Genomic DNA, 11405 nt, shown 5'->3' with positions numbered 1-11405 from the left:
CCAATCCATGAGCATGGAACGTTTTTCCATTTCTTTGTGTCTTCCTCCGTTTCTTTCATGAGTATTTTATAGTTTTCTGAGTACAGATCCTTTGTCTCTTTGGTTAGATTTATTCCTAGGTATGGTTTTGGGTGAAATTATAAATGGGATCAACTCCTCATTTTCTCTTTCTTCTGTCTTGTTGTTGGTGTATAGAAATGCCACTGACTTCTGTGCATTGATTTTATATCCTGCCACTTTACTGAATTCCTGTATCAGTTCTAGCAGCTTTGGGGTGGAGTCTTTGGGGTTTTCCACATAAAGTATCATATCATCTGCAAAGAGTGAGAGTTTGACTTCTTCTTTGCCGATTTGGATGCCTTTTATTTCTTTTTGTTGTCTGATTGCTGTAGCTAGGACTTCTAGTACTATGTTGAATAGCAGTGGTGATAGTGGACCTCCCTGCTGCATTCCTGACCTTAGGGGGAAAGCTCTCAGTTTTTCCCCATTGAGAATGATATCGCTGTGGGTTTTTCATAGATGGCTTTTATGATATTGAGGTATGTACCCTCTATGCCTATACTCTGAAGAGTTTTGATCAAGAAAGGATGCTGTACTTTGTCAAATGCTTTTTCTGTATCTATTGAGAGGATCATATAGTTCTTGTTCTTTCTTTTATTAATGTATTGTATCACATTGATTGATTTGCGGATGTAGAACCAACCTTGCAGCCAAGAGAGAAATCCCACTTGGTTGTTGTTAATAATCCTTTTAATGTACTGTTGGATCCTATTAGCTAGTATTTTGGTGAGAATTTTTGCATCCATGCTCATCAAGGATATTGGTCTGTAATTCTCCTTTTTGATGGGGTCTTTGTCTGGTTTGGGGATCAAGGCAATGGTAGCCTCATAAAACGAGTTTGGGAGGTTTATGATCACTGCTTCAATCTCGTTACTGGTTATTGGCCTATTCAGGTTGTCAATTTCTTCCTGTTTCAGTCTTGGCAGCTTATAGGTTTCCAGGAAGGCCTCCATTTCCTCCAGATTGCTCAGTTTATTGGCATATAGTTGTTGATAATAATTTCTAATAATTGTTTCTATTTCCTTGGTGTTAGTTGTGATCTGTCCCCTTTCATTCATAGTTTTATTAATTTGGGTCCTTTCTCTTTTCTTTTGGGTAAGTCTGGCCAGTGGTTTATTGATCTTATTAATTCTTTCAAAGAACCAACTTCTAGTTTCGTTGATCTGATCTACTGTGTTTCTGGTTTCTAATTCATTGATCTCTGCTCTAATTTTAATTATTTCTCTTCTAATGCATGGCTTAGGCATCGTTTGTTGCTTTTTCTCTAGTTCTTTAAGATGTAGAGTTAGTTGGTGAATTCGGGATTTTTCTATTTTTTTGAGTGAGGCTTGTATGGCTATGTATTTCCCCCTTAGGACCGCAATTGCAGTATCCCATAGGTTTTGGACTGATGTGTTTTTGTTCTCATTGATTTCCATGAATTGTTTAAGTTCTTCTTCTTCTTTATTTTTTTTAAAGATTTTATTTATTTATTTGAGATAGAAAGGATGACAGATAGAGAGCATGAGAGGGAGGAGGATCAGAGGGAGAAGCAGACTCCCTGCTGAGTAGGGAGCCCGATGCGGGACTCGATCCTGGGACTCCAGGATCATGACCTGAGCTGAAGGCAGTCACTTAACCAACTGAGCCACCAGGCGCCCCTTAAGTCCTCCTTTGATTTCCTGGTTGACCCAAACATTCTTGAGCAGAGTGGTCTTTAGCTTCCAAGTGTTTGAATTTCTGCCAAATTTTTTCTTGTGATTGAGTTCCAGTTTTAAAGCATTGTGGTCTGAGAATATGCAGGGAATAATCTCAATCTTTTGGTATCGGTTGAGACCTGATTTGTGACCCAGTATTTGGTCTATTCTGGAGAAAGTTCCATGTGCACTTGAGAAGAATGAGTATTCTGTTGTTTTAGGGTGGAATGTTCTGTATATATCTATGAGGTCCATCTGGTCCAGTGTGTCATTCAAAGCTCTTGTTTCCTTGTTGATTTTCTGCTTAGATGATCTGTCCATTGCTGAGAGTGGAGTATTGAGGTCTCCTACAATTAATGTATTGTTTTCAATATGACTTTATTTTGGTTAACAGTTGGTTTATGTAGATGGCTGCTCCCATGTTGGGGGCATAGATATTTACAATTGTTAGATTTTCTTGTTGGATAGACCCTTTAAGAATGATATAGTGTCCTTCTGTGTCTCTAATTACAGACTTTAGTTTAATATCTAATTTGTCTGATATAGGAATTGCTACCCCAGCTTTTTTTTTGAGGTCTGCTGGCATTGAAGATGGATCTCCATCCCTTCACTTTCAGTCTGGATGTATCTTTAAGTTCAAAATGAGTCTCTTGTAGGCAGCATATGGATAGGTCCTGTCTTTTTATCCAATCTGCAACCCTGTGCCGTTTTATGGCAGCATTTAGGCCATTCACATTGAGAGTGATTATTGAAAGTTGTCAATGAAGTAATTGTCATCATGTTGCCTGTGAAGACATTGTTTTTATAGATTGTCTATCAATTTCTGTTGTAGATCACTCTTGGGGTCTTTCTCCTTTTATAGACCCGCCTTAATATTTCTTGCAGGGCTGGCTTAGTGGTCACATATTCTTTCAGTTTGTGCTGGTCATGGTAGCTCTGCATCTCTCCATCCATTCTAAATGACAGCCTTGCTGGATAAAGTATTCTTGGCTGCATGTTCTTCTTGTTTAGTGCCCTGAATATGTCTTGCCAGGCCTTTCTGGCTTGCCAGGTCTCTGTGGATAGGTCTGACGTTATTCTGATGTTCCTCCCTCTGTACGTAAAGAATCTCTTCCCCCTAACTGCCCTTAAGATGGTTTCCTTGGTTCTAAGATTTGCAAGTTTTACTATTACATGCTGGGGTGTTGGCCTGTTTTCGTTGATCTTGGGAGGGGTCCTCTCTGCCTCTAGGACTCGAATGTTTGTTTCATTCCCCGGATTAGGGAAGTTGTCAGCCAAGATTTGCTCAAATACATCTTCTAGTCCTCTCTCTCTCTCCACTCCCTCTGGGATTCCAATGATTCTGACATTGGAACGCTTCATGGTGTCACTTATTTCTGTGATTCTATTTTCATGGATTCTGAGTTGTTTTTCCCTGGCCTCCTCTTTTCCCTTTTTATCTATTATACTGTCTTCCAGGTCGCTTATTCGTTCTTCTGCCTCACTTACCCTAGCTGTTAGATTATCTAGATTGGATTGGATCTCATTGATAGCATTTTTAAGTTCTGCCAATTCACCTTTCATTTCTGCCCTTAGAGACTCTATGTTGCCATTAATTGATTTATCCATTCTAGCCATTGTCTTCACAATTGCTAGCCTGAATTCCATCTCCGACATCTTGGTCATATCTGCATCCATTTGTAAATCTGCAGCATAAATCATAATCTCTGAGTCTTTTCTATTTTGGGGGTTCCTCCTCCTAGTCATTCTGTTGATGGGTGGTTGAGGGAATGTATAGAGTCTAAATGATTGACCAGAACCCAAGCAAGATGCACCTATTTTCTAGGGACCTTAAGGTTGCTGGCCTCTTGTTTTCCCAGCCTGTCTTCTGGGGGAGGGGCCTGCCACACTGTTACTCAGGCAACCCTGTTTGAGCAGAGTTGCCCTGCCCCTGTGGCGGGGATGGGCTCAGTGGGAATCAGTTTTGGGGACTTTTGTTCTCTGGCAGCTTTCCCTGGCGCTTTCCGCATCTCTTCTGCGAGTCACAGCAGAAGAGACCATTTCCCACCCTCTGCCTCAGAGCAGAGAGACTGCAGTCTGTTCTTCAGTGAGCTCTCCAGCCACACCATCTCCGTTTCTGTCTGTGCTGCTATAAACTGCAGTGTCCTGGGTTGTGCGCCCCTCCACAGTGCCCCCAGTCCTGCCTCCAGGTTGGGGCATATCTCTGCCCTTTGTGCTTCTAAAACTGCCAGCAGCTCCCAGTTCACCCATGCCACCCCGCTGCTCAGGGTTTCTGCCCTGGGGGCTGCCCTAAAGTCCTTTCCCTGCTGCTACCGGTCTGCGAGTCTGTGCCCCGTCCCCAGCATGTGAGGCTGTCGCTCACTGGCAGTGTAGGGTCCCCACGGACAGGCTCCCTTCTGCTGCTGTTTATCCTCTGATATCTGCCCACAGAATCATGGCTCCCCACTTTGTACCTCAAAACCAACCACCTGCGATATTCTCTTTGTAGAGATCCAGATCTTCGTACATCCCAGGCTGGTTTCGTGGGTGCTCAGAGTGGTCTGGTAGATATCCAGCTCAATTTCAGGGACTAGTTGAAATAGGGTCCCTACTCCTCTGCCATCTTTTCCTCCCCCCAGTACATTTTTTTAAGTAGGGTCTATGCCCAGAGTGGATCTCAGCGTGGGGCTTGAACTCACGACTATGAGATCAAGACCTGAGCTGAGGTCAAGTGTCAGATGCTCAACCAGTTTAGCCACCCAGGTGCCTCAATACATTTTTCAGAGTTTTCTGATGGTTATTGCTGAGGGTGTCTTGCAACTATAATAAGAACCACAAGGACCGGTCCAGTCACAACACTGGTAAATGATATGCTGAGACTGGCCCGCACACACACACAGAACATGTATCCATATTTATGGTATCATACAGAGTATTTTCACTGCCCTAAAAATCCTTTGTGCTCCACCTATTCACTCCTCTCACTCCCACTCTACCCCCTGGCCACCACTTATCTTTTATTCTGTGTCCATAGTTCTGCCTTTTCTAGAATTTCATGTAGTTGAATTACATGTAGCTTTCTTCACATAAACTTTCACTTAATAACATGTATTTAAGGTTACTCTATGTCTTTTCATTGCTTGATAGCTCATTTCTTTTAAGCAAGGAATAACATTCCATCATCTGGATACATTGCAATTTATTTATCCATTCACCTACTGAAGGCCACCTTGGTTCTTTCCTGTTACTTTCTTGATTGCTGGTTGTGGCTAAATTTGAATTCCTCTTGTTCCCAGTTCTACAGTGTCTTCAGCTTCATGGAACAAGGAAACCAAACCCAAATGTCTAAATTTATCCTCCTGGGACTTTCAGAAGAGGCAGAGCTGCAGCCTCTCCTGTTTTGGCTGTTCCTGTCCATGTACCTTGTCATCTTCAGTGGGAACCTGCTCATCATCCTGGCCATTGTCATGGACTCCCACCTCCACATGCCCATGTACTTCTTCCTCTCCAACCTGTCCTTTGTAGACATCTGTTTCACCTCCACCACCATCCCCAAGATGCTGTGGAACATCCAGACACAGAGCAAAGTGATCACCTATGCAGGCTGCCTCAGCCAGATGTATTTTTTCATGCTTTTGGCAGGATTAGACAACTTTCTCTTGACAGTGATGGCCTATGACCGGTTTGTGGCCATCTGTCACCCACTGCACTACATGGTCATCATGAACCCCAAGTTCTGTGGCATCCTGCTTCTGGTATGCTGGGTTTTGAGTGTTCTGGACTCTCTATTACAAGACTTAATGGTTTTGCAATTGTCTTTTTGTACACAGTTGGAAATCCCTCACTTTTTCTGTGAACTTAATCAGGTGATCCAACTTGCTTGTTCTGATACCTTCTTCAATAACCTGGCGATTTATCTTGCAAGTGGACTTCTGGGTTTTATTCCACTCATTGGTATCCTTTCTTTTTCTAGAATTGTAACCTCCATTCTGAAAATTTCATCTTCTGGGGGCAAGTATAAAGCATTTTCCACGTGTGGGTCTCACCTCTTGGTTGTCTCCTTGTTCTGTGGTACAGGCTTTGGGGTGTATCTTAGTTCTGCTGCTTCACAAAACTCCAGGACAACTCCCATAGCTTCAGTGATGTACACAGTGGTCACACCCATGCTGAACCCCTTCATGTATGGTCTGAGGAACAGAGACATAAAGCTGGCCCTAAGAAAGCTCTTTAGCTGAGAGACACTCTCTGCATATAAGGATCCTTTGTTTCAAGATGAAGACATGTGTAATAGGGCTCAAATCCCAGAAGACCTAGATCATGATTTTTGTGTCAGTTCATAGAAATACAATATGCAGTTTATCTTCCTACAGTATTCGGTCTCTTTAATTTTTTCATACATAATGATCAACTGTTTCTTTTTTTCAAAAATTTTTTGAATAGTAAGTTTTTATTTAAATTCCAGTTAGTTAACAGATAGTGTAATAGTAGGTTCAGGAATAGAATTCAGTGATTCATCACTTCCTACAACACCCAGGGCTCATCACAACAAGTGCCTTCCTCAATACCCAACAACCATTTAGCTCATCCATCCACCTAACTCTCCTCCGGCAACCCTGTTTTTTCTCCATTTTTAAGAATCTGTTTTATGGTCTATTTCTTTAAAAAATTTTAAAAGATTTTATTTATTTTTTTCATTTCAGAGAGAGATAGAGATAGCATGAGTGGGTGGGGCAGAGGGAGAGGGAGACTCAAGCAGACTCTGGGATGAGAATGGAGCCCAATGCAGGGATCAATCTCATGACCCTGAGATCACAACCTGAGCTGAAATCAAGAATTGGACACTTAACTGACTGTGCCACTCCAACGCCCCTATTTCTTTAAATTTTTTTTTGATATTGCATGGATTTCCAGCTGTGGATAAGTAATACAGGAAATTGGATACTTATAATGTTCTGGAAGAGCCAGAAGAATATATGGGATGCTTTCTCCCTCAGATGAAAGTAGCTATCCCTTAGAGTATCTGTTTTGGGAGAAAATCCATTTAATATAGCAGAGGTTATATAGCAGTTTCCTGGGGGTTTCTGTCAATCTACCCCAGAAAGAGATCACATGTGCAACAGCAGAGACACCTGGAACCCTATGTGATGAAGTTTAAAATAATCCACATTCATTATGAATTATCTAATTTTCAATTGCACAGTTCAAAACATAAATTAAGTGTAGGTAATAGAAATTACAACTGATTTTTCAGGCACTGATGGTGTCCTCTTCAGTGCTTATTCCAGGGATGCGTTATTACTTTTTTTTAGTATTTAGGTAGGCAGCAACACTGCCTGGTGATTTCCCTCAGCACCTCCTGCCATAATAGTCCTTTCATAGATCACAAAAGCAATATAGATATTCCACTTATTTCCAGCTAAGTCTTTGTAATGATGCATCCCAGAGATTAGGCAGTAATAGCAGACTGTGCCTATGGACCTCACCTGTGCTTTGTGAGACAGAGTAAGACGAATGGCTCCTCATCACTTGACCCCAGAAGCCTCCACTTGGATTTTTAGGCCATAATGGTAACTTCCTATTACCTGGTTCACAGTTTTCTGGGTAAAAGTCCACAGATCACTTTGAACACTAGTATTCAGATAAATGTTTAAGGATCTTTCTTTAAAAAGAAAACACAAAGAAAAGAAAGGAAAGCATGAAGATAGGAAGAATATAAAATAAAGGGAATAAAACAGAGCACTTGTAGCATTTGCCAGCTTCCATAGTATAATTACTCTCATCTTGCCCAATTTCTTTTTTTAAAGTTTTATTTAAGAGAGGGAGAGAGAGAGAGAGAGACAGAGAGAGACAGAGAGAGAGAGAGAGAGAGAGAGAAATTGGGGGGGGAGAGGGGCAGAGGGAGAGGGAGAGAGAATCTTAAGCAGGCTTCATGCTGATCTCACAACACTGAGATCATGACCTGAGCCAAAATCAAGCGTTTGTTGCTTAACTGACTGCCACACCCAGGCACCCCTCATCTTGCCCAATTTCAAGCTACCAATTTTAGTTCAGGCTGCATGTACTCAGTCCTCATGCATCATTATAAGCTGCCTAGCACCATCACCTCAGAGTCTTTGGGTTGGGTTTGGAGGAAAATGTAATGCATTTGTTGCCATTTTAGAGTCTTCACTCAGGAGTAGCTGGTTCCATCAATCTAGGATTTGGACCTGTGAGATTATGACCCTTCATTGTGTGACTCAGGTCAAATTTTTCTTCATGAGAATTAGAAGGTTTTTAATTTTTTTTATTGTTTTGGTTACTCAGATGGAATGAGTCCTTATTAAGCTGCCCATCATTTTTGTTTCGTGGAGACACCATGAGGAATTTGCAACTTTGAGAAATCCCTGTGGCTCACCCAGTTTAGATGAGGATGATGAACTCTTACATGAACTATGAACACCATATCTCAGATGGTTTTGGACTGCTGACATGGCCCCTGCCGGTTCAGGATGGGTTGACCTCAGAACAAATCCATTTCAATTTGAGCATGTCCATGTTAACCATGTCCTACAGGGTTGTATGACTCTGTAGAGCTTGTCAAGGAAGATACTACAGCCTCACCAGGTTATTTCTCAATGACCTTATGTTGAATTTTATGTCCCCTGAACCCTTATTTTGGGTATACTTTGGGGTTAAGATATTGAATCACACAAGATAAACCCATTACAATGCCCTTATCTCCTGAACTGTGGATTCCTTCTTCTATATCATATGAGGCTATTTATGGCACTGACAGTCTTTTATGGAGTATGGCAATCTTTTTTCATCCTTTTTTTTTTGTCATGGTAAGATATATATTAAATACATTATTTAAAAATTTTTAAGTATTCAGTTATGTAGCATTAAGGACTTTCTCCCTATTGCAGAGCCCCTGCCTATATCCATCTACAGAACTTTCGCAACACCTCAAACTGAACCTTTGTCCCCATGAAACACAAACTCCCCATTGCCCCTCTACCCAGCACCTGGCTCCCACCATCCTACTTTCTCTCTCTAAAACAGAGTATTCTAGGGGCACCTGGGTGGCTCAGTTGGTTAAGCGACTGCCTTCAGCTCAGGTCATGATTCTGGAGTCCTGGGATCGAGTCCCATATCAGGCTCCCTGCTCAGCAGGGAGTCCGCTTCTCCCTCTGACCCTCCCCCCTCTCATGCTCTCTCTATCTCATTCTCTCTCTCAAATAAATAAATAAAATCTTTAAAAAAATAAAACAGAGTATTTGAGGTACCCCATATAGATGTAATAGTATAATATTTGTCCTTCTGAGTCTGGCTTCTTTGACTTAGTTTAATGTTGGTGAGGTTCACTACACTTTGTTCATCTGTGACTTTGTTGATGGATGTTGGTGTTGTCTCTACATTCTGGCTACTGTAAATAAAGCCTTATGAAAATCAGTGTACAAATATCTGTTCTAGTCACTACTATAAATTCTTTGGGCCATATAAGTAGGCATATACCCACAACTGAAACTACTGGATCATATGATAATTTTATGTTTCAGTTTTTGAAGAACTGGCACACTGTTTCCTGCAGCTGCTGTGTCACTTCTTATTCTCAACAGCAAAGTACCACAAGGTTCCAATTTCCCCACATCCTTGCCAACTCTTTTTTTTTTCTGTTTTAGCTTTGAAAATAGCCATAGTGTGTGTGAAGTGGTGTCACATTATGGTTTGGTTTGCATTTCCTTAATGATTGTGATGTTGTGCATCTTTCATGTGTTAATTAACCATTCCTATGTCTTCTCTGGAGAATGGCCATTAGTGTGTTCTTTGTAGTTAAGAGACTGTTTCTGGTTTGTCTCTGTCTCTTTTTTTCCTTTGCACATGTTTATTTTCTTAAATTCCATATGAGTGAAATCACATGGTATTTGTCTTTGTCTGACTGACTTACTTTGTTTAACATAATGGCCTCTAGTTCCATCCATGTGTTTGCAAGTGGCAAGATTTCATTCTTTTTGATGGTTGAGTAATATTCCATTGTATATGTATACCACATCTTCTTTATTCATTCATCTGTCAGTGGACATCTAGGCCCTTTCCATATTTCAGCTATTGTGGACATTGTTGCTATAAACATTGGGTTGCATGTGCCCCTTTGAATCATTATGTTTGTATCCTTTGGATAAATACCTAGCAGTGCAATTTCTGTATTATAGGGTCATTCTATTTTTAACTTTTTGAGGTACCTCCATACTCTTTCCAGAGCAGCTGCACCAGTTTGCTTTCCCACCAACAGTGCAAGAGGGTTCCCCTTTCTCCGCATGATCACCAACATCTGTTGTTTCCTGAGTTGTTAATTTTAGTTATTCTTACTGGTGTGAGGTGGTATCTCATTGTGATTTTGATTTGTGTTTATTTATTTATTTATTTATTATTTATTTATATGTATTTTTATTATTTATTTATTTACTTTTTTTTAAAATTCTTTTTTTTTATTCTTATGTTAATCCCGATACATCACATCATTAGTTTTAGATGTAGTGTTCCATGATTCATTGTTTGGGCATAACACCCAGTGCTCCATGCAGAATGTGCCCTCCTCAATACCCACCACCAGGCTAACCTACCCTCCCATCTCCCTCCCCTCTAGAACCCTCAGTTTGTTTTTCAGAGTCCGTCGTCTCTCATGGTTCATCTACCCCTCCGATTTCCCCCGCTTCATTCTTCCCCTCCTGCTACCTTCTTCTTCTTCTTCTTTTTTTTCTTAACATAGATTGCATTATTTGTTTCAGAGGTACAGATCTGAGATTCAACAGTCTTGCACAATTCACAGCGCTTACCAGAGCACATACCCTCCCCAGTGTCTATCACCCAGTCACCCCATCCCTCCCACCCCACCCCCCACTGCAGCAACCCTCAGTTTGTTTCCTGAGATTAAGAATTCCTCATATCAGTGAGGTCATATGATACAGGTCTTTTTCTGTTTGACTTATTTTGCTCAACATAATACCCTCCAGTTCCATCCACGTCATTGCAAATGGCAAGATCTCATTCCTTTTGATGGCTGCATAATATTCCATTGTATATATATACCACCTCTTCTTTATCCATTCATCTGTCCATGGACATCTTGGCTCTTTCCACTGTTTGGCTATTGTGGACATTGCTGTTATAAACATCGGGGTGCACATACCCTTTCGGATCCCTACTTTTGTATCTTTGGGGTAAATACCCAGTAGTGCAATTGCTGGATCATATGGTAGCTCTATTTTCAACTTTTTGAGGAACCTCCATACTGTTTTCCAGAGTGGCTGCACCAGCTTGCATTCCCACCAACAGTGTAGGAGGGTTCCCCTTTCTCCGCATCCCCGCCAACATCTGTCGTTTCCTGACTTGTTAATTTTAGCCATTCTGACTGGTGTGAGGTGGTATCTCATTGAGGTTTTGATTTGGATTTCCCTGATGCCGAGCGATATTGAGCACTTTTTCATGTGTCTGTTGGCCATTTGGATGTCTTCTTTGGAAAAATGTCTATTCATGTCTTTTGCCCATTTCTTGATTGGATTCTTTGTTCTTTGGGTGTTGAGTTTGATGAGTTCTTTATAGATTTTGGATACTAGCCCTTTATCTGATATGTCATTTGCAAATATCTTCTCCCATTCTGTCAGTTGTCTTTTGGTTTTGTTGACTGTTTCCTTTGCTTTGCAAAAGCTT

General features: G+C 41.1%; 1 protein-coding gene across 1 annotated transcript; it reads left to right on the top strand.

Moving 5' to 3' along the window:
- The first annotated feature begins 5032 nt into the window (after positions 1-5032).
- On the top strand, positions 5033-5950 carry LOC110574536 (olfactory receptor 7A17-like). Its single transcript, XM_021683224.1, has one exon. It carries the CDS (start codon positions 5033-5035, stop codon positions 5948-5950), a length of 918 nt encoding a protein of 305 aa, XP_021538899.1.
- The last annotated feature ends 5455 nt before the right edge of the window (positions 5951-11405 follow it).

This window comes from Neomonachus schauinslandi, chromosome 1 (assembly GCF_002201575.2).
Source record: "Neomonachus schauinslandi chromosome 1, ASM220157v2, whole genome shotgun sequence".
NCBI lineage: Eukaryota > Metazoa > Chordata > Mammalia > Carnivora > Phocidae > Neomonachus > Neomonachus schauinslandi.
This window is presented reverse-complemented; position numbering and strand designations above follow the sequence as displayed.

Bases quoted from the DNA above. Each gene is read 5' to 3' on its own strand.
- LOC110574536 (XM_021683224.1), top strand. From the start codon at position 5,033: ATGGAACAAGGAAACCAAACCCAAATGTCTAAATTTATCCTCCTGGGA.